The sequence below is a fragment of the Chironomus tepperi genome, unplaced genomic scaffold (genome assembly GCF_022539635.2).
Source record: "Chironomus tepperi strain 1889 unplaced genomic scaffold, CSIRO-AGI_Ctep_v1 contig_137, whole genome shotgun sequence".
Lineage (NCBI taxonomy): Eukaryota > Metazoa > Arthropoda > Insecta > Diptera > Chironomidae > Chironomus > Chironomus tepperi.
Window position 1 is genome coordinate 1,837,248 of NW_027226259.1, and position 24,278 is coordinate 1,861,525.

General features: G+C 30.2%; 2 protein-coding genes across 2 annotated transcripts; one reads left to right on the forward strand and one right to left on the reverse strand.

Annotated features, from left to right (window-relative positions):
* Nucleotides 1-7,147: 7,147 nt before the first annotated feature.
* LOC139087918 (dynein regulatory complex subunit 3-like) lies at nucleotides 7,148-10,570 on the reverse strand. The gene is made up of 6 exons (XM_070636887.1): nucleotides 10,381-10,570; nucleotides 9,045-9,328; nucleotides 8,582-8,973; nucleotides 8,256-8,396; nucleotides 7,397-7,984; nucleotides 7,148-7,343 (listed from the first exon to the last, which is right to left on the reverse strand). Exons 1-6 carry the CDS (start codon nucleotides 10,568-10,570, stop codon nucleotides 7,148-7,150), a joined length of 1,791 nt encoding a protein of 596 aa, XP_070492988.1.
* Nucleotides 10,571-17,277: 6,707 nt separating this feature from the next.
* Nucleotides 17,278-19,957, forward strand: LOC139087889 (paramyosin-like). The gene is made up of 6 exons (XM_070636855.1): nucleotides 17,278-17,687; nucleotides 18,471-18,618; nucleotides 18,903-18,972; nucleotides 19,104-19,156; nucleotides 19,473-19,571; nucleotides 19,664-19,957. The coding sequence occupies exons 1-6, from the start codon at nucleotides 17,434-17,436 to the stop codon at nucleotides 19,760-19,762; spliced, it is 723 nt and encodes a 240-aa protein (XP_070492956.1). The 5' UTR covers nucleotides 17,278-17,433; the 3' UTR covers nucleotides 19,763-19,957.
* The last annotated feature ends 4,321 nt before the right edge of the window (nucleotides 19,958-24,278 follow it).

The window sequence follows — 24,278 nt, forward strand, 5'->3', positions numbered from 1 at the left end:
CTCAAAATGTTCATAATGTTTTGTGAAAACATTTCTAATGTTTAAATGTTTCACTACAGCATTTGCAATGTTTTGAATGTTGAACTTCAACATTTCTAATGTTTTGAATGTTTTACTCGGACATTTGTAATGTTTTGAATGCTTAAACTCAACATCTGCCTAGTTTGAATGTTTGCATGAATCCTTATTATTGTTTTCAATGTTTTGTGCAAACATTTGTAAATCTTTAAATAATTTATCATTGCATGCTTCAGTAGAAACATTTGAAATGCTTTGAAAATATCTTGAGAAATTTGTTTTGGATCTTTTATTAATCACATGTAGCACAGAGAGGTGAATGAAATTCATTTCAACCTTATCTTAAGCTGTTAAAAGCAGCTTCACATCTGGGATGTTAAGAGATTATTTCATATTTTTAAATATAAAAGTTTTACAAAAGATGGAAGTTGTAGATTAATTTGTAGATAAAAACTCTTTTAAAATGAACTTCTTTTTATAACCTCTGAAATCCTTTGATATGAATCTTTGCTCTCAAAAACCACAGTGAAATAACATGCAAAAGCTCTAAACCACTACCTTCAAAACTTTTCTCTTTTCATTCTTGAACTTAATAAATTTTTAATTTCTTCTTTTATTATTAAATCTCGCTACTCCGCTAAATATGTTTGTGTGTTCCTTCATAACAAAAAGTGCTTGTAATGCTATTTACATGTGCATGCATGTAAAACTTTTTTTCCTTCTTCTCTCCCTTTATCCTTCATGAACAGAATAAGACGGAAGAAGAAGGAAAAAACATGAAACGAAAAAGAAAACTTTTTTAATTAAAAAACGCAACGGAATGAAGGCAGTTCTTATTTTTTAGTTTTGCTTATATTAAAAAAAAGACAGAAAATGGAGATGCAGGATGTGAATTTTTTTAAGTTTATATTCTTTTGTTCCTATCCAAAAAAATCATCATAAAGGAAGAAAAGGGAGCAAAAGTGATTTTCATTTCGTTATCATGACACGACTGATGATATTAAGATGCGAACATATACACATGTGATGCTCGCATAAGGCACATTACATATCCCGGCAATTTCTTCCTTCTTTTTCTTCTCTTTATTGCACATTATTCTTTTTTGTCTTCTTTTACTAAAAACCCATTCGATATGGTCTCTCCCATGGGAATAAAATGAAAGTAAATGTGTTTGAATTATGTTAGCTTACAGTAAATAACAATAAAATGATTTCTTTTTTTCATTTCTTTCTTGTGTTTTTTACTCTCTAATAGAAAATAGGAAAATGGAAGGAGATTAAAAGCATACAAAGTCTAGGAATGTAGCTTTAAATTGCGCATATTTGTTTCCATCAAGTACAACTTGACTTAAAGGCTTAGTACTCTTGAGCTATTGACAATCATCAATAATCAGAAAAATTTTATATCAAATCTGAAATTATCACATGACCACAAACATCACATGACTAGTCACTTGCTGACAAGCAGACAAAATAACTGCAAACTGCATGTCCATGGCAAACAAAAAGTCAACTAGTAAAGAGAATTTTGGAAAGCTTTCAATGGCCCTAATAGAGCAAGCTTCCCTCACTCTTTATGTGTGTATGTGTATTTTGTGTTATTTTGTAGGGCAATAAGACATAACATAATCTGTATTCTATTTTCTTACGAGACACATAAAAAAGCACTTTATTTATCTTTCTCTCATTTTTATAACATAAAGCATTTTAATGGCTGTACATTTTTTGTGTGTCTTCTTGTTAGCTTGCCTGGTACTTTACTTTAAATTTTATTTTCGCTTTCACTTTTAATTTCAATGTTTCGGAGTGTTTTTGATATTTAAGAATCTTTTATAAATCTCTTACTCAGCATAAATTTTTCATATCTTTTATGACGGTCTTAATGAAAATTTTCCATTTTATTATTTTTAATATTCATTTCAAATCTGTCTTATAATCTTATTAAAACCGCAAGCACTGCTCTTCTACATCTAGGACAATATTGTGATTTTCGTAAAATGTCATGGAAAAAAGCCAAGAATAAGTCATGTTTTTAGGTGACCTTAGGCATTTACGCTAGATTCATAATCTTCGCATTAATATTAGCTTTAATTGGTAAACAAAGTAATTAGCTTTATTAACAATATTATAATTGGTGTGATGATAAGTTATTGGCCAATACTGATTTGCATCATAAATAAAGTTAATTCTTGTTTATGAGTTTGCTGCCTTGTTAACATTGTCTATATTGAAACGAAATTGATGACTATGAATAAAATTATGTCGGATCAAATTTTTAATATTTTGAGAGCCGACTTCGAACTCTAGCTTGAAGAGCCCGATTAATACCGATTTTTTTCCTTTAAAAGTTAAATACTGTCAATGTTAATCTCTTGACAACAGTTGAAACTATAATGGTTGTTAATAATGTCAAACAGTGAAACCGCAGTTCGATACAAGCGATACAATTTCTGCATGTTAAACACAGGAAGGAAGTGCTTTCTATAGCTCATCGATTGTAAATTATAAAGCCACAGAAGCTAAAAAAAAGTTTGTTACATTTAAAACTAATGCGGCTAAAAGTTTTTGCTTGGTTTTTGCTATGGAAAATTGCGGACTTTTTTTGTGTTATTTAATTTGAATTCTTTTAGATTTTATACAAAAATTGTTTGAAACAATATTAACAGATTCAATAAAAAATAATAGAGTCATGTATGCTTTTAAGCTCTGAATATTGCTGGAATACATAGTTTCTGTTTCAAAAAATGTGGTCAAGTTTGTTTATTTGATTATTTTGTGTGGAATTTTTTCTCGCAAAAATTCACATGCTTTTAATTAAAATGAATATAGGAATTGGGTCAGAAGCTATTTTTAAAATATCTATTCCAGTGTAAAAATTCACCGAAGGAAAAATAAATCCAATTGAAAAGCCCAATTCAACAGAATTAATATCTCAATTTTTGTGTCAATCTATCCAATATACATTTTTCACTCAATTAGGCACACAAAAAAAAATGTTGAGCTGAAAATTTCATCGGATTTTGTCGTCGTTTAAAACTTCCATAAAGCATTCATCCATGCATTCGATCATAAGCTGAAGCATTATTGCATGTCATGTGTATTTTTCGGTTTCAATTATTTTTTGTTGTAATTACGATTCTATAGCATATCTATAGCAAATTTTCACTATTGATTGAGTTTTAATACCTACAAAATTCATATATTAAGCCAATGAAATAAAATTAAAAGCTCGATATATGATATTGATAATTGAAAGCTATCGCAAATGGATTCTACTGAGTGATGACAAAAAAATTTGATTTCATATACAATATTGCATTTTCAATTATTATAAAGTATTTATCACATGTGAGGAATCGGCAGATTATAGAGATTTTCAAATGAGTTTATAATATAAGTTCCAGATGAGACTTATCCGAGCGACATATAGATGTAAGGCTCCGTTAAAAAACCTTTAGCTATTCAGATCTTTAAGATCCAGAGCTGCGCTAGGGCGATTCGCGGCTAATGATTGTTTAACGAGTGAGGGTGCGCCAGACCACTGCACTCAAGGCTCCGTTAAACCTCTTTTATTAACATCACATAGAAGCTGCCTCTGTTTAACGTCCATATGGCTGCATGCATCATAGACAACTTCCATTTACTGCTACTAAAGAGGCATAGCGGAGTCTTCTTCAATTGTGTCTCTCGGGTTATGCATATGGCAATGAGGATTCACACATAAAAATTTTCAAGTCATTTAAAAATTAAAAATTTTCAAGTCATTTAAAAATTAATGTGTAAGCAGAAAAAACAGATACGAATTAAATTATATGAACATAGATTAACGATTACGTTATCACAATTCAAATTACCATTTTCATCTCCATTTATTCATTGTAATTTATATTTTATTTATATTTATTTATTCTTTGTCAATGTATCAATTGTGTATGCCATGAATGTATAAACTCCTGTGCAATATGTGTGTGTGTGTATTTGTGTCTGTTGTGATACGACTGAAAAAATTTGCGAAACATGCTGATATGAATGCGCCATAATAGAGATAAAAATAAATAACCCATATAAATGTTATCATTTCGAATTTTCGGTAATTTATTGTTGGGAAAATTTTTTTTCGTCAATAATACATTTGATTATGATTATCATTTATATTGCTTATTCAGCCATGATTTCGAAATTTCTTTTTCCTTATTCTTTTTGTTGTATTGCTGATGATATATACGCACACATGTCCCTTTCATCACATGCCTGCCTTTAACAAACAACAACAATACATTATAAATAAAGTCAGAGGAATTTTCATTCAGAGACTAGAGGAAAAATAGGAAGATGTGGATGAGAAGAAAAACAAGCTAAAACAGAAGCGTCATTGTGTCTTGTTTGTAAAAATTCTCTTCGCTTTTTTTCTATATGTGTAATTTTTGGGGCGAGGATGAAATTCTTAACACGAAAGACGAAGGAAAGGAGGAAAAGAAAATTTCTCGAGTCGGAAAAGTTATTTGATTTCCTTTTTCATCTTCTGCTCTTATATACATTTCATTAGTTTCTATAGTAACGAGCTACTTATAGAATTGCTTCCTTTATTTCTATCATCTCAACTCAATGCTACGGCTCATACATACGAACTGGTATGGAAGGTAAAAAGTACTTTATCGTTGAAAACTCAACTACATCTAACATTTCTTGAAGGTTTTCCTTATTCTTATACCTTTCTATATTTTTTAAGAACATGCACAAGGCATGAAAACTTTAGAAAATCTTAATTATCGACTACGTAACTGATGAATTTTTTATATTATTAATGAGATGAAAATTGGATCCAAAAAGTATTTATTGTATTTCATGATACAGCATGACTTTAAACATTCTTAAAGAGCCATCTTCCCTTGGCAGAAGCATGCTGTGTAAAGTTGATAAATAAGTCAGTATGAGAATCGTAGGTAGCATACACAGTAAATCTACACACAATTACCGTTGAAAAAAGTCACAGGCAGGTCGTTTGAAGTCACACAGAATAATTTTTGCCTGTACAACTTTATGTACTGTCTTGATGTTGTGAAATTTGATGCATAATTGAAGGAGAAAATTTTTCTTTTGTTTCTTGTCTTCTCCCATCTTAGTGCTTGAGAGTTCCTTTAATATTGTTTACTGAAAGACGACTCTTGTTTATTAAGAACTTTTCTGACAATTTCCTTGTAAATAATTGTTTCCCTTGTCATTACAAGTTCTTTGTACCAATTAATACCCTGTTTTATGCTGAATTTCATTTCCTGATTCTTTTGAGGCATTATTACTGTTTATTAATGAAAATTATTTGGGTTGTTTAAAGTTTAATTAACTTTTAAGAGACCTGACTAATCGGTTCTAAAGGAACAACAACAACATCTTCTCGCTGTCAAAATTTACATGGATAATTTATGTCAAACATACATACATCTCACTTACTTACAGAACCTTTCTTGACATAATAAACCACATGAAACCCCAACATGTTCAGCACCCCAAAATTAACCTTTAGAAAATCTTCTTACAAATTAATTTTCACAAAAGGAGTAGATCTTATTTCACAAACTCATAAAATAACAATTTCAATTAATTTCATCAGTGCTACATAAAGTTACATAAATAGTTTATTATCAATCAACATCTATAAAAGATTTTGGTAGAAAATTTCCTTCGCACTCATCAACACCTCCCTGCATGATATGTCAGAAAGACTACTTAATCTCTTCTAATATTTGATCACAGGTATTATAACGTAATCTCTAATCATTAAAGGTAAAAGCATATTTCATAGATGCACATAATGTATCAAGAACAAATTGTGTAATTCATCAGAAAATATAATCAATTTTCCATACGATTAAAACCGAAAAGAAGGAAAATCAATTTTCTTATGTTCAAACAAAAGGCATGAAAGCATACTTTATTTAGAGCATATTGAGAATGGAATGAGGAAAATAGAAAGCTGATTGTTTTCATTTAATTAAATCTATTGATAATTAATTAGTTTGGAGGCAATATCAATTATAGATTTTTCTCCCTACTTTTTCCTTCTTCCTCCTCCTCTATTAGCATCATTTCGCATTTGTTTGTAGAAAATTCAAAACTTTTTTCCTCATAGCAAGCAGATTTCAGCGCATTTCTTCGAAGCAACAACTTGGTATAGTCAAAATGCCATCAATGAGTGTTGATGTTTGGTTTAATGTTTCGCACTTTTGTATTACTTTAAAACCTTATCGAATGGAATTCCATAATTGGATGGTTGAAAATAATTTGCTTCCCAAACTCAAATTATGGGAGGTTCGGTGAGTTTTTCTTTAGCAAATTAATTAATTAATTAACTTCATTATTTTATTTTCTGACCTTTCTATGGCTCCACTCCTCCAATTTTTCAAATATTTTTTTCATCCTCAAAATATCTGATAAGCTAATCGAGATTAGATGATCCACATTAATATTCATAATCTATGTCTATCTTCATTTGTGCTATGAAGCACAAACAATGTCCTTCATTAAATCATCATCATTATATGTACGTTGAGATATCTCTATAATGTTTAGACTTCGTGTTAGCTTATAAATGGTGCATATCTATTGGATAGAGCTCGTTAATTGATTTTGCTGAAGATTAATTGGCTAAATAATTCAGATGAGATAGGCTAATAAGAAAGCAAGTGATTGAGGAAATGTTGAAAGGGAATAGACGGAACTAATATGAGTTGAGAGATTTTCATAAGTAGATAATGTAAGGACGCTTTTGATTAGAGCATTGCTTAATCATTCATGAAGTGTATGTCTTCAAATTACTCAGATATATGCAGATATTCTGAAATTAATACGATTTTCTGTTTGTCATGCTTTTTGACAAAGTCAAGATGCCTTAAAGACTGTTCTTAAAAGAAGCTAAATATCATGGGAGAGAGAGATAGAGAAATTGTAATTAATTTTGATGAGCATGAATATAGATACTTTCATGCTATGACGCTTTTGATATTTATGGCTCCAGCACAAAATTATAATCAATTAATCAATATTGATTTATTTGAAGTGTTGCGACATTTTTATGGTTAATTAACCATCATAAAAATGATAAAAATACATTTTTTGTTTGTTGCTGTTTATTTTATGTGTCTAGATTTGTTATAGTATAAATTTGTTCATTATAAGTCTCCATTGTTACTCCAGTCATCATTGCTGGGGAGCTGTCAAGATCTTCTTCATGATACAGTGTTTTTATAAGCTCATCAAATTCAGACCGCTTTGCGTCAAGAACATAATTAATTTCCATTACTTTAAGACGATTTCGATCGACTTCGTTTCTGTGAATGAAAATGATTATTATTTTGTTAAAGCTATTGTGTAGTGAACCTACTGTATTAATTTTTCACATAAATCAGCAACCCATTTCTTTCCACGATTAATCAGCATATCCTCACGTCCGTCGATTTTCGAGGTATGCATTTCCCTCATATCTGCTGCAAAATCAAGAATAATATCACGTTCCATAAGACTTTCACGCAATGCTTCTGGTATTTCATCCTCTCTTTCTTCCGATGCCATAGATGTAACATAACTTTGAACAGCTTCAGTCAGTCCATCAATGAAATTTCCTTCAATCTCACGCAACTGTACAAATTGAGTCTTACAGTTTTCTATGAAATCATTCATTATATCTTGTATTATGTGCTCGAATGTTGAATTTGTTTCGTTAATACATTCGTGTAGATGCATTTCATTATCCATTAGACTCTTCCATGTTACGTCATACAGCGAATGAAACTCATTCATCAATGCTGCGATGCGATTATCAATACATTCTCCAGTACTGCTTTCATCATCCATTTCTTTATTTTCATCTCCTTCTTCTGCTTTTTTCGAAGCTTTTTCCTGTATTTCATCACCAATAGCTTGTGTACGCTTAAAAATATCTTCACATTGCTCAAGGAAACTATTGACGGTGCTGAAAATGCCGTAAGAAGAATAATGAAAAGATTTTTCTTCATTTACTCACAATAATGAACATGAAACAATGTGAATATTTCATTGGAACTAACTATAGTAGCGCATTTTCCATTGTACTTATCATGGAATTTTCATAATAAGACTTCAAGTTGAATTACTTCACATGAAGTTGTGGCAAATTTAATTTAAGTATTAGGGTGAGGGATGAGGGAACAATAAGCAGATTGTTAATGAAAAAGGCGCCAAGAAACAATAATAACAACACCTACTTTTGTCCCAACACTTGAATTTTTTTCCTGCCAATAGCAACACAGTGGGCAAATATTTCCTCCTCTATTTTACGCTTTCCATATTCCTCAAGGCCTATATTGTAAATTTTTTGCGTAACTGCGAAGCTTTGCTCTCGGAATCTGTGCATGAAAGATTTTTCAGTCATCATATACACAAAGCATTTAACGAGAAGAAATGAATGAAAAGAAAAATCATAAAAATTGAAGAAATAAGAAGAATTTTCCATGAGGAAATGAAATTTTCATGCATAGTAAGCATTTTCATTTCAATGAAATAAATATCCAAGGGATGATGAATTACTTACTCTGATACTAGAATTTCAGCTTCTTCTCCTATCAGCAATAAAGCTTCGCCTTGTTCATCATTTTCAAATAAGAACAAGGAATCAAAAAGTTGATGATCATCAAGATGCTCAACGAAGCACGCCATATGATGAATGTTATCAGCCTTTGCCTGCTTCAGACGCTCACGTTCTTGCACTTCAAACTTCTCATTGTCCATGATTTCACGCAATTTGAATCTGAATCGGTCTTTTCCTTCCTCTCTTTCCTTCTTACTAATGTGTTTATATTCATAGTATGTTAGGTCAGGCAAAAGTCCAGCAATGTATTGACGAAAGTGTCGGTCATTCTTCTCGATTTCATTGCCTTTCAAATTTAGTGAGCGGAGATTCTTTAAGAATCTTAAACGTTCAAGCTATTCATGGAAATGTTGTTTTGTTAACAATCGAGACTGTTTGTTACACAAAAATATAGTTAAATCCTTACCCCATCTTTTGTATTGATCAAATTATTTCCAGCACTGAATATTATTAAATTTTCAAGGCATTCAATGTTTTCAATTCTCTTGATTTTATTGCCAAAAACATTTAAAATTTCTAAACTTTTAAGACCGTCAAAATTTTCAAGAATTTCAATTGAATTGAATGTTAGATTTAATTCCTTTAATTGTGTAAGAGATTCAAGATTCTCAATTTTATCGATTTTATTGAATGCCAGCGAGAGAATCTTTAAGTTTGGCAGTATCCAAAGATGATCGATTTTCAGTATATCTTTAAGGAGAAAAATAGAAGAAAAAAATTGGAAGCAAGATGAAAAATGATTGTGAGAAGCTTAAGGAAAGGAATGAATGAAGCTTGCAAATTGCGACTGTTACAGATTGATTTTCAACTGAATATGTAAAGATGCTTAGAAGGTTTTTTGTATCGTTCGAGATATTTCTGTACAGACAATTTTCTTGGTAATAAAGAAACGGTGACAATATGTATAATAAGACACCTCAAAATGTCTATTCACGTGACATTTTGTGTGGGTTTTAAAAAGCTACATTTGAATTATTTTCAGCATTAATGTTACAATTTGCATTCATAATTTATTATTTTTTCCCCCATAAGTTACTTTCTTTCTTATGCTATTTTCATGCTTGAACTTTAAATTTCACCTTTCTCTAATGAATTGTTAAGAGCATTAAGGTTTTACTAATTTGCTTGTAGAGTAGAAAAAAAGAAATGAGACAAAAATGTTATTGACGTCAATGCATGTTACACGATAGGCAGTTCAGAGAGGTAAATTAATTTTCGTAACGAAATATGATAATTGATTCCATCGTTGATACAATATCATGACTGGTTATTCAATTATTGATGACGTTTATGTAATTAATAATCAATTTTAATTCTGTTCATTACAGATTTTCGGATATGTAATATAATAGATTTGTGGATGGGTTTTCATACCTAAGCAACAGTGAAAATAATTAATTTGCTTTTGTGGATTTTAGGTAATGTAAAATTTAACATAATTTTTCACTGTAACTGCCAAGGGAACCAATTACATAAATAAATGTAAACAAGTATTGAAATGTATGTAATTTAGCATAAGATGTAGCCCTAAATGTGATTTATTGATTAATCTTGTGTTTTAATACACTGTAGCAATTACCATTAGTTACCTGCATGCACGTTTGCATGTAACATAAATTACACATATTTCGGATGACCTGTATTGAGTCAAGAGTAAATTCATTACAGTCATGGACGAGAATAACTCAATTCAAGTCACTATGCACTTTCAACAAGCATCTACAAATTTTTATTTGACTTACTTAAAAATTCTAGTCGCAACACCGTGACTTTCTCATATTGAACTTCCATTTCTTTAAACAGTCTTCCTGCTTCTCCGACTGGTCCTTGTTCGTAGACAGTTTCTCTGATAATCTCTTCATTTATAACACTTGGATCCAATTCCTTGAAGATTATTTTATTGAAAATTTTTTGAGGATCTAGTTCGTCCATTTTTACTGCAGGACAATCAAATACCACGATTATTGTTTAACTGAAATAATAAATATTCCATGGCAATCTTCGATCAGTATTTTATTTACATACATCCTTTAATTTGAAGTAATCACCATAGATACAAACATGCGATATACTCAAACTCAAGCAATATTCATGGTAACAAATGAATTAATTGAATTATGCATGTTAAAATATTAATCAAGATTATTAATCATTTTCGATTTTCCATTTCAATTGTAGCTTATCGCATGAGTTGATAATAATTTGTCATCATTTCCATTATTAATAACTTTATATATATTTTCTATTTTAGCACTCATAAATTTATTGTTATTATCTTGAGTGCATTAATTTACTTACCCGCAAGTGCTAATTTTATGTTAGCTTTATAATTATTAGTCATGCAAATTTTAACTATTTTTTCATATTGCTAACATAGTAAGGGGGTAACATGCAATCAATTTGTCCTGCTTGGTAATGTGTAGATGTGTTTGCTTAATTTTGATTAGATCAGAAACAATGCCTGTAAATGGATGTGTCAATAGCTTTCAACCATAAAACCCCGAAAATTCCTATTAAAATTTTATGGAGTGTATTGCGCTTTATTTACCCATAGAGAATATATCTAGCTATTCCAAAGTATTAACTCCCAAACGTACATTTTGTATGCCTGTACGCGATGAATGATTTATATTAAAAGCCATTTAAATTGCTAATTAAATTTTTTATGTATATTTTATGTGCTTGGATGTTGGAAAATATTTGCATTAAAATAATGAATTAAAGTGGTGGAATGTTTTACTATTATTATGGGATTATCTATGATATGTTAACTGTTGTAGCTTTTTTTGCGGTGGAATTATAAAACTTTTTATAGCTAATCTAGTTTTCCAAATGAGCATAAACAAAGTGTCAGAGCAATAAGCTTTCAAACTTTTTTTTTTGTTTTTTGGGATATAATGTAGTTCTGTGTGCTGTTAGTAAAATAAATTTGAAGAGGGACTTTGAGCGGTTAATGAATGAAGTGGTTATGTTCTAATCAAAATATTTCAGTCAGCATACCTAAACTGATTTTTGTAATTTTGATAAGGAAAGTCCAACTTTTATTTTCATTATAAATGAAACGATTAAGCATGTCTGTTAATTATAAGTATTATGAATAGTTCCATCAACCTTAGTTCTAGTATCAAAAATTTACAGAAACAGAAGAAATTTGCATAAAGGTTGGCATCGTCATAAAAACTGTAGTAAATTTTTAAGCATATAACCATTTATGTTATGTACAATATGCTTGACCTACCTCTATCTCTATGCTTCCCATTCAACTATCAAGAGTTAAGCTTGTTTTGTTTAATGAAACCAAAAAGACATCATCATTTATTTAAATCCCCCGATTTATCCTTCTAATAAAAGCAACTCATTTGTAAGCAATATGTTTGCTATTGTAATGGACTGTGGTTCTGTGAATTTGTTATTTTGGAGATGAAACAAACGTGCTCAATTGTAAATAATGAAATATTGGTGAATAGAGACGTGCCTTGTTTGCATATTGTATATAAGATGATCAATATGCACAAAACCTGATTAAGAAAGTGAAACTTTCCAAATTGGCACACAATAAATTATGTATCTTGAAATTTATTTCTAACGTCACGCTAAGATCCTATAAAGTCATTTAACAGTCAAAAAAGAGACTTTCTGTCAATCAATTATAAAAGTTCAATCCAATTACCGACCCTCGTTCTAGTACGAAAAGTACAAAACCAAAGTCAAAAGAAGAATGAAAAAATACGTACCAGATAAAAAAGGAGAATCCAAACAGTTTTTAATTGCCATTGGCGATCCTTTTTGCCGCAATTTATTTTAACGATAAAGCCATAAAAAATGGAATTTTAATGATAAAATCATTTTCCACTAAATAAATTTTCATTTAATCGAGAGCTATTTTTTCAGTTCTGTGTAAATTTTCTTCCTGTAATCATTTACGTTAATTTTTAAAGCTTCATCGCTTTTGTGATATTGTTGGTGATTTTGTGCATTTTTGGTGGCTGATTAAGATAATGAAAATAAAGCTTTTTGACGGAAAAATAATTAATTAAAAGTTAATTTACATTTACATTGTTCAATATTTTCATTTGATGTTTAAATACATCCATGCCTCGGTTACAATTGATGATAACCAAAAAATGCGCTGTAATATGATTTTAATTAAAAAAAGTTAATTTTCATACTGAGCTTCAGCTTTTATTTCTGCAATGAAAATTTAAAACAGTCTGAAATATTTCAATTAATCGTAGTAAACTGAACATTTAATTCCTTTATAAAATGGAACATAATATTATTTTTATGTGTTTGTTACAAAAATTACATAAAAAAGATTTGCACTCAAATTAAATGTGAAAAGGAAAGACGAAAAATATTTGGAATGAGTGAGATTTTGTGAGACAGCAGAGGGATAAAGGACGAAGTAAAGTCATTAAACTTAAGCAAAGGAAGAAAAAAAGTTCAAAATTTTTCTTTTTTCTGACATTTTGAAACATTCTGTTGCTTATTGCTGTTGGGTATGTGGAGGATGAGAAAAATATAAAAAAAAAATACTTCAATTTATTTAATTGCTCTTCACAGTTTTTAAGCACTTCCTAATTGCTGGACATTTTATTTTTAATTGCTGTAAAATTGAGTAAGAAATTTTTCCTATTTAAATTCCTTGAAAAATTTTCATTTCCAACATCAAAGATGAGATAACAAAAATTAAATTTACATAATTTTTTTGATGTGCTGGAAACATTTTTTCGACATAGACCTAAACAATTAATAGCATTTTTTAAAAGAGTAGAGCTCACATACCAGAACACACTTCGTTAAGCAGATGAAAAATACATAATCCGATTACACTTTTGCTAAACACTCATAGGTTTTCGTTAAATGGTTTCAATTAGGTTTAACATCAACTCTTGTAATAGATATGTCTGTTGAACATTTATGATGGATGGATTTATCATTTATTTTTTTGCTTTGAACTGACCACAATTCCCTTTCATTCTTTTGTGTACTTTTTCATCAAACGTTTTTAAAATCATTTTTCATCATGCAACTAGTTTGAATTTTTTTTTTGTTTTTGAATGTGATAACATGAACTAAACCCATGCAAAATGTTCATTATTTTCAGCTTTTATGTTCCCGCTAATCGCATTACAATGAAGGATTATTAAGGGAGGAGCATTGAAATAGAAATAAAAGGAAGCAAAAGTTGACCGTTACTGCTTTTAATGTTGTCAAGCTGCATTGTGCTCTTTAATTTTGTTTTTACAACTAGGGATGATGAATACATTTCAAAAAGTCTCATGCCATGGGAAACAGAATTGTTTTGATTATGTCTCATTATACGTGAGTAGTTGTTTGTTCTTTTTTTTATAACAAATATTCTTATTACAAATGGAAATGAGTTGTTCATGCAAGAATTGCATTTACTATAGATTAGCTAATAGATTCTTGTGCATAATAATCATTACATTTTCTTAAAATTTTCTGTTCATTTAAGTATAAATAGAATTAATTACAGAGCAACATCCTTTAAACATTCAATTCTGTAATGGAAAAAATTCTAATCTCAAAAAGTTTCACGAAGAGAAAAAAATCCATTTCCATTTAGTTGGAAAAAATCTGGGAACATCCTTTGTGTTTTTTCTCCTCTTTTTAATTTTTAATATACGTAAGTAAGTGAGGCAAAGTAAAGCGAAAGAAGCAAATCCCATAACCGGTAATTATCTACCCAACATCATTCATTATCTTCCATTATGAGAAATTTTTATTTCGAAATTTAAATTAAAAAAATCCATGCCTCGCACTTCCACCTTATAACAATCCTTTTCTCTCATCATTTTACTGCTGTGTTCTGCTTTTTAATTAGGCAAGCAACGTTTTGGAAACAAAAAAAAGAGGCAGCACAAAAAAAAGTGGATTGAAATGTTAAATTGTAAGCCCCACTCATTCATTTATACGTTAATGCTAATAACACTAGGATTACAGTTAAAAAGGCTTACGCAAATAGCAATTTTTTCTCATCATCCTTGTCTTTTTCATCTTCTCCTTACTCCCTTTTGTTATGTTAAATTCAATCTCAATCTCGTTTTTACACAACTTGTTCGTTTACTCATTCATTTACTTCTTTTTCGTGGTTTTCATTGGGAAGATAAAAGAGTCTGTTGGAGATTGTTAAGAGTATAGTGACTAAGGTGCTTTTGCACTAATTATGGAGAGACCATGACTAGAAGTTGACCCGGGTCGATGCGACCAAATATAAAATTCAAATTCTGGAAGAGACAAAGTGACTGAAATTGAATTTCAAATTTCAATGAAACCCGCAAAAAGCAGTCACTTCTACTATGCTCATTAAAAATGGTATACGCAAATGTCTTATTGTAAAAATTTCCTTCACTTTTTCCATTTACATCATCATGTATTGTATCTTATAATCTCATCACATCTTTCAGCTTCTAACTAACTATTATTGTGGTTTTTATAGTTGTTTAAAGGATGTTATTCCTTTGTTCTTTTTTAAAAAGAGAACGAGACATCAGTTGAATATTGAATGTATGAAAATTTTAGACATACAATAGAGAGAAAAATGGAAGAAAATTTTTTAATTAAATATTTACATAGGAGATTTTTAATTATATCCTCTGAATAAAATATATGTACATGTGCATGCACGAAGCACAAATGGAAATGTAGCGAGGGAGAAATAAAAATTCATGACATCTTCATGGAGTGGAAATTCAACATTTTTCTCGCTTTTATAGATAAGAGTTAGTGGCTGTTATTGTGGAATGGAAAAAGTAGGTTGAAAACTGTGTAATTACTAATTAGATGCCTTGAAACATTGCAACCAGGATTTGTAGTTATTTTTGAAAACTGTCAAGTTGAAATTGTTCCGTACGACGATGGTTTCATCTTTACAAGCACAAGTTGTACAAGATTTTATGTATTCAAAAAACTTTACCTAGTGCAGTAAACGTATGGAATATCTAAAGTTTAGTGATTTTACAAACTCCGACGATGAATTTTAATACTTTATTGTAGCACTTTTCAAATTATCGAGATCCAACGATGCTAGAATCTCTAAAATCATACCTATCCATAACTGAGATAATACTCTTCCTTTTTCATGAAATTTAATGCATTTTTTATTGCCACTATTCTCTTACTTACATTTTTTTATATACATTTGAAGAACCTCAAGCAATACCAGAACATACAATTTTATTTCACCAGAACATAGTCGTATCTACTTCCAAACATAGTAAGAAAAGAATTGAATTTCATTAAAAACTGAATAAACTTTAATCATTCCGGAATTAAATTTGTCTCAATTCACTTAAAGTAAATAAAATGAAATAAGGAAAAGTAAACTATTTGAACACACTGAAAGTTTTTCATTTCCTTTCTCTTTTCGAGCTTCCTTCATACATGCATTTGTGTATGTATGAACATATAGAAGTTACAAAAGAAGGATAAATATGACAAACTTTTTGTACATTCTGTCTTTCTTTCTCTTTGAATGTGGGAAAAAGTTTTTCTTTTTTAACTTAGTACAGTGGTGGTCAAACTGTGTCCCGCGACACACTCCTGTCCATGAAATGTCAGGAACTATACGCCGTGTATAGTTTCGACAGAGACTTACTACCAAGGTGTGTCATGGCTCAAAAATGGTTGTCCACCACTGGATTAGCAAGAAAAATCCTCTTTGAATGCTTTTTTATTTTTTCATGTTTTCTTTTTACGTCTGTAAGAAATCCATATTGCAAGTCAACAGTTTTCATTGCAGAAATTTATTCCCTTATTACAAAAGATTTACGAGTTTAAATTGCATTGACACATTGGATCCGTGTGGTATACGCTGAGTACCAAAAAGATCAACGAAGGAGTTTCTGTTTTCAGAAAATTGAAGCCGATGGGAATTTTGTTGACATTATAAACATATTCAGATTAATTTCATGTAGGAGATTAGCAAGAAGCTATGAAATTGATATTTAGCAACAACAATGACGCTGTTGGAGTTCCTTCTTGAATTTATTATAAGATATATTGCATTTCTAGAAATCAATAAAATTGATTTATTTCGTCATTGGAGAGCATCTCACACTTATTTTATATTAGTATCAATTTATGATGAATAGTTGGTTGTTGATAAGGGATTAAGTTTCACTGGTATGTCTTCACTTGATATCAATCAAAGCAATCTAAAGGTTTAATTTAATCAAATAAGTTTGGTGGAATGAGCGGATGCAGGAGTTCCAAGAAAACTTTATCACTTTGATGTAAATTGATCACGTTTATCAACCCTGAATTAATTTATTTTACATTAAAAAATACTTTTGGCTATTATAATTAAAATGTCTTATTGTACCTAAATTATTATGCTGTACCTTCCTTACATCTTCATTCATAAATTTTTGTCATCCCTTAATTGCATTATTTTTATTCCTGTAATTTTCCCTTGTACTGTCTCATTCATTTTTATTATTTTTCAGGAAGCAACAACAGCATCGTCATGACAACAAAATATTATGGTGTAATATTGCAACTAGGGCAACTTCACTTTGCTGTTGTTTGTTTTATCGAACACGTACGGAAGAAAAAAAAGTTTTTTGTAGTTTGCTTATAGTGAAAATTTTTCAAGAGATTAAAAAAATTCTTTATTGGAGTGGAAAAGAAGAAGAAGGAAGAATTTTGCCAGTTTCTTAGAACAATAACAAGTAGAAGACAGAAAATCTCATAAAGCGTGTAAGAAAAAAGCAAGCAAAAAAAAGTTTTTTAATCTTTGCGACAGTGTACGACAACAAGGAGGAATAAAAATGTCACTCGGCCGGAAGAAGAGCGATTGTAACGTGCAGCAGCAGCAGCATCAACAGCAGCAGCAGCCACAGCAACAACAACATCATCAACAGCATGAGAATCCAAGCGGAAGTAATGAGTGTCTGCTCCAAAAGCGTTCAACAAAACATCGTGACTCGTTATCGAAGAAAAGTGACCAAACTGTGCCGAGAATGTATTCAGGAGATGATGTTGAAGTACTGCGATTGGAATTGGAAAATGAAACGAGAAATCGGTAAGAACGGGTTGCAGAACTGCAATAAAATGAATGGGAAATGGTGAGAGAATGAAGCTCAGCATTTAATGATGCTTTTAAAAAGCAATTTTGTTATAAATGCACAGAGCACTTGCAACGGAGAAGGAAATAAGTTTGCAAAGAGACGGGAAAAAGATGGAAACAGATAAATTGAACACAAGAGATCATTTATATGTCTGGATATCGATACGAATTAAGTACTAAAATCTTATGAAATGAGGAACAAAGTCATATTAAGTGAATGTTGGCAATATGGATAAACTAAATATTGGAGCTAAAATTGCTTCCGTCAAAATTATTGATTATTGAGTCCTTCGGAAATGCCTTCATTGTCTTTCAAATAATTGAAAAATATTTTATAGTCATGCAACTGTTCCTTTTTAAATTTGACTTGTGCTGAAGTTTGTAATCCACAATTTTATTGGTTCATTCAATTTAAAACCCTTAAATCAACCATAATTCACCATTAACAATATTTGTTTATCCATTTCGAGTAATTTTTATGGGACAATCAAACCGAAAAATAACAGCATCCAATAAATAAGCTTTCTGTCCTTCTTCATGGAGATGAAAATCCCATTAAATTTTACCCACCATAACTTTAATCCTATAATTTGAGCCACTAAAGATTACTATTTTAGTATCATAAAACTCATTTACGACTTTCTTTAAATAGCACATCCTCTTCTCCTTTTTATACTTATAAATACAACCTCCTTAACATTTTCATTCATATTTTTTTGAACTCACGTATCACTGCAGCAATGAAGCTCAAAGAAAGTATTCAGAATTGCATCATAAAGTGGAGGCATTTATGCAGCATGTTGAAGAAGCAAAAAAGAATCCGGAATCAAAGTACGATGCATTGATTTACAAGCAAAACTGTGTAAACGATACAGTTGCCACACAGGTAAGTACATAAAACTTACAAGATATATGTAATAGCCTTTCTTTAGTGTAGAGAGTCCTTAGAGCTTCGATAAAACCTTTTTAACCTTTATTGCCATTTTTCTTTACTCCTTCCTCCTATTCCTAACTGCCTTCTTTTTCCTTTTCGCTTTTTTTCCACTTCTTGTATTTTATGGAATTATTGATTTTCCATTTTATTTTATATTATTTTTATTTTCATTCTCTTTTCCCATGTACATACATGTACAAACATACACACAAATTCACATAACATATCACATGCAGTTGAGTGAGGCAAAAGATAAACTCGCAAGCTTAACACATTCATTGAAGAGCGTTCAAGTGTGTGGCAAAGGTAAAATTGAATTATATATCGATTGTGGCCTGTTTGCCTCCTTTGTTTTAAATTTTTAAGATTTTTCCACCTCTTTTCTTCCATTTCCTCCTATACATAATATCGATGAATCTTATTTACTACGATTTTAGATTGTCAATTAACGTCAAAAGATCTTATGTTGAATTATGATTGCATGACTAAGGTTGGTGTATGAGAAAAATAATTTTTATTTTTCATTGCATTTTCCAATAACGTTGTTGATTGTAAATAAGAATCAGGCTTAATTTATAGGCTGAAAAGTCATTTGGATGGAATTTGTAGAATTAGTTCCCCTATTGATCCTCGTGTGATACTTTATAATTTGTTGGAAAATGCAAGTTTTCTTTGTTCCTCAATAAATTAAATCCAGAGCTCGAAGTCGACTTGACTGCACATAAATCTCGAGTCAACTTCAAGCTCTGATTAAATCAAAATTTATTTTCATTTTCTAAATTTCTCCTTTCTTTATCTTTTTAAAGAATGAAATTCTTAAGGAAATTAAAAAATTTGAGCGTATGCAAATTGACTTGAAATCAAATTTGGACCGTGTGCAATACAAAATTGATCATGAATCGAAGGTAAAACAAATTTTTATCACGTCTTTCTTATTTTTTCTTCGTTTCAGATGAAAAATTCTCTTTTTATTTCTTTATTTTTAAAAATACTTTAGGAATATTACAACCTAGTCGATCAATTTCAAAAGCTACAAATTGAACTTTACTACTTACAAAACTTGAATGATAAGCATTCATCGAAGGTTATTTGGTAAAAAAGGAAGACGAATTAATCAAGATGGATGGTGTCTTGAAAGGAATCTGAATGTTTGAAATGAAAAAGTTTTAGTTTCTGATGTGCATGATGGAAGGAAGCATAGCATCCAACTTATATTTTATTTACTTGAGTGAAAATTTATTAATTTAATTAGATTAAAAATGTTCTCGTTGGAGTTGCACAATTCTTTATAAATGAGCTAAGAATTATGTGAAACTTGATAGCATTTCTGTAATTAGCTTATTATGCTCACTATAGCAATACTTGAAAGCTTTTCATTGGAATGAAATGTATACTTTTATTTTGTTTCGATACTTTAAATTCGTTACTTGTTATTTGCAGATGTTGGTAACTATAGTTCATTATACGATACTGTTAGCAATTAGGTTTATAATTGTTGATCAAACATTTGATTGGAAGAGATGGTCGGTCTGCTATCATTAATGCTCTTCTTTTACATTAGTCTATCGGAAATGTGAGAAGTAACTTTCCATTTTTATTAGGAATTGCAAACATTCAGCAAAGTTTTGAGCACAAGCTTTATTGGAATTTCGTTTCTTTGGTCCCTTAAAATATTCATGAAATGCCCAAAATTTTTCTCATTTCTCATTCTTTTAGCTTTTTTTCAATCGAAAAATGTTTAAATATTAATACACTCGGAACTTCCAATTTAGGAAAGCACATTCTAACTTTAATTTATGGCAATTGAATTTTTTATAGTCCAAGAATTGTTTAGCAAATAAATCTAGTATGAATAAAAATTTCGGACATAAATTCATTTATGCACAATTAGCACTAGTATGATACAAAAATTTTCCTACTGGGAAAATGAACAGCAAGTAATACAAAAAAATAAATAAATATTTTCCACCGTAAAACTAAATTTCATTTTAATGTACCAACTGTAGCACTATAATACGATAGTGGAGAAAGAAATAATAATAAAAAAAGCTTTTAAATGAACTTTTAATTTCTCTTAATTCAATTTCATCTCATGAGTGGCTGTTGCTATTGCTGCTATTGTTACAAACAATTGTTGTTGATGATTGGCCAGATGAAATGAAGGGAAGAATAAAAATATTAATAAAAACCTCCTCAAAATCTGATGAACGTAGCGCATATTATCCCAACAAGTTCCAACATAATTGTAGACAAAGCTGACACTCAACTGGCATGCATCTCATCTAATATTGATACTAAAAAATATCAGAAATACAAAAACTATTTAAGTTGAATTGGCAATGTGCTGATAAAAGTCATGAACAATTTTTAATTGCAGGCATTTGCTACTGCTGTTCTGCCATTTTCCCTCCTCATTTACCTCATCTCGCCGCAATTTGTTTTTATGATAAAGCCATAAAAAACGGTATTTTAATGATAAAAATCATTTTCCACTAAATAAATTTTCATTTAATCGAGGGAATGGGAGAGTGAGATGTGGAAAGACTGAACGACCGGCAAAAGTCTTTAACTGAACGAGTCTGAGAATGGAAATTATTTTGTCACTTTTGCTACTGCTAATAGAAAACTTTCTTTCTTCCTGTAATTATTTTAATTTCTGTTGATATTTTTCGATTCTTTCTTCCTTATGTTCTGTTGAAAAAGTCTCGTTGAACAGAACGGAAGTGACTTTTCCATAAAAATTAGAAAACTTCCATTTCTTCATCTTCTATGCAAAAATGAAAAGTTCTAAAATTACTTTCAATTTATATTTAATTGGACTCTTTCAAGTGTATCATTTTAATTGCATAGATAATTTCAGTTCCGGTGTATTTAATGTCAATTGCAGGATCAATTGAAATTCTATCTCGAGTCGACAACTTGACATAACGTCTAGTTAATAACTTGACCTACGGTCGACCATTGACATTTTCTTTGGAATGTTCCATAAAATTTGTCATTGATCAACCTAAGGTCTTGTTAGTAACTAGACATTGTGTCAAGTTGTCCATTCGAGTATCTCCCGAGTTGTCCATTCAAGTATGTCTAGTCAGTGTGTCCTTCAAAATTTCGATGTACTTACTAATCTGAGTCGACTTCGAGATCTGGGTATAAAAATATCCTCAGCAAAATGGTTTTGCTCCATACACAAATATTCTAAAAAGAATTCGAAATTTCAATATCAATTTGCTAATGCAGACAAATAGAAATTTGAGAAGAATTTTAAAATGTCTGCATATGAAAAATTAAATGATAAACATTTTTATCCATGAGAACATGACTGCAAGAGCGTGTGTATCTTCATTAATGTCTGTAAACTGTTAGGCGACAATTTAAGTATTCAACATTCGTAGAGTATCAAAGTAAAGTGAATGTCTCATAACAAGTCATAGGAGTTTTTGCCTGAGAAACAAAAATTTATACTGTAATTATATTTTACGCTTATGTGTTTCGTGTCTTTTCATGATATCTACATTTTCTCTTCTGTATGTTCAACTTGAGATAAAAAGGATTTATTTTTTTTCTCTCTCTTGTTCGCTTTCGATGTAAATTTTTATTCTAGAGAAAAGAAAGTCATTCGCTTTGTGTTCCTTTGAAATTATCCTCACGTTCTTTATATATATTCACGCTATTACTTTTAAGCTATGCACAGCTTGCGATGCGTAATTTTCTTTTCCTGAACTTGAATGTGGCATGACATTACACATTCTTTTTATGCCATTTTTTTTGAAAAGGTTGTGCCTTCTTTACGCCTAAGTGTATATATGTAGAGTATTCTCCCAGTTGGGATTTTTTATGATGACGATGATTATGTGACTTAATATTTTCTTAACAACATGAAGGTTAAAATGGGATTTTGCGAGGAATGTTTATGGCTTATTTCATCCATTCTTCTTTCACGTCTTTTGCTTTATCACCATCAATGAATGGCTCAAATTCTTCTGATGATTTATTAAAATAAATTAAATCTAGCGAGAATGATAATAATTTGCAATTTGTCGAAATTATTTTGGTTCTCATGGCATGAAAAGGTAAATTGCTGTTGATGTCATTGTGAAGATAAATAAGTGGCTAATGAAAATTGAACCAAATAATAAAAAACAGTTTTAATGTTTCATAAACGATGATAAGAGATAAAGCTTTACTGCTGTATATGGTTCATATGCAGAATTGCTGTTTAATATTATTTGAATTTTTTAGTAAAAGATCGTATATTTCTTGTCGCTTCCATTTTATTACACTCAGCAAACTGACATCAGATCCAGTTTACAATTTTTATCACCTGTGCTTCTAATACAGCACCACATCGCATCAAACATTTCCTTCTTTAAATAAAAGTCGAATCATATCAGTTCCATATATGTGTAAGTAAATTGAAAATCTTCCATATTTTTTATTTCCCTCTCTGGGATCATCAAGTTTATTTATTCTTCTTATTCCTGAATGGAAAATATTGAATGTAAAAAAGGAAACGCTTTTTTAAGCTCATAATATTGGTTGTAAGTGCTTTTCATAAATAGCGTCAAATCTAATCAACTTTCAAGATGTTCTAAAATGCCATTTGTGGGATTTGACTAGAATTGTTTATGTATAAATGTAGATTTTCACAAAACACATTATAAACATGCTAGACACATTCGAATGCAGCTATGAACTCTAATATTATCATCATCGTCATCATCACGGATTGCGCTGTAAAGCTGAAAGCAAATAAGAGCAGAAATCCGATTGTTGGGGAAAAAAATAAGAGACGAGATGAAAAATTTCTAAAATTGCTTTCCTTTTTTTTCATTTCCAACCACTCAATGTTGCTACATTTTCAGATTTTTTTCCATCACCCGGCCACATGTACATATATGCAGACTGACAATGTGCATAGTGACGAGAATTGTAATTTTTCATGTTAGCACAATTTTCAATCTGCTTGCTCTCTGTATTAGAATTTAGACAGTTTGGACGTCAAGTTTCAATTAGTATTGAGTTTTTAATTTTCATCTGATAAGCTAATAATTTCGATTAAAGTCTTAAGTACCCAAAATGCGTTTCAACATTCTTCTTATAGAATATTACCTATTGCATGATATCTAGATATATAGTTATATGGAAATTGCAGGAAAAAAATCATATTTGCATAACAAATTGAATTGATTTTTCACATGCAGTTGTTATTATTATGATAAGAAGAAGATGTGCATGAAATAGAAGCGATTTCTTATTTGCACTGATGATGCATTCAGTGTGAGAAAATATGGAAAAGTAGTAAAAAAGGAATAAAATTTACTGACACACTATATGAAAATGAAGTGAGTGGAATTAGATGTAGGAATTGAAAAATTATACTCGTAGTTCTTATGGTTGGAAATTTGAAATAAAAAGTCGACAAATGAAAAGCAGAGATTGCATAAAAATATTCTTGAGATGGCAAAAGAAACTTTATGTCAATATGAGCACTAAGATTGATACTGTTGAAAACTTTTTGATGTGATTTTATGAAAAATTGCAACTTTTTAGTACTTAGTCACGTTGATGATTATTTAACGAATGATTGATATATTGAGAACAACTTGAAATGG

What these genes read in the sequence shown, in the direction of transcription:
- LOC139087918 (XM_070636887.1), bottom strand. Translation starts at nt 10,570, where the DNA reads ATGGACGAACTAGATCCTCAAAAAATTTTCAATAAAATAATCTTCAAG. An exon ending in TGATCAATACAAAAGATGGG is followed by an intron (nt 8,974 to 9,044) that starts GTAAGGATTTAA and finishes TTCCATGAATAG; the next exon opens with CTTGAACGTTTAAGATTCTT. An exon ending in GCTGAAATTCTAGTATCAGA is followed by an intron (nt 8,397 to 8,581) that starts GTAAGTAATTCA and finishes TTTCATGCACAG; the next exon opens with ATTCCGAGAGCAAAGCTTCG.
- LOC139087889 (XM_070636855.1), top strand. Translation starts at nt 17,434, where the DNA reads ATGTCACTCGGCCGGAAGAAGAGCGATTGTAACGTGCAGCAGCAGCAG. An exon ending in GAAAATGAAACGAGAAATCG is followed by an intron (nt 17,688 to 18,470) that starts GTAAGAACGGGT and finishes GTATCACTGCAG; the next exon opens with CAATGAAGCTCAAAGAAAGT. An exon ending in ATTATGATTGCATGACTAAG is followed by an intron (nt 19,157 to 19,472) that starts GTTGGTGTATGA and finishes ATCTTTTTAAAG; the next exon opens with AATGAAATTCTTAAGGAAAT.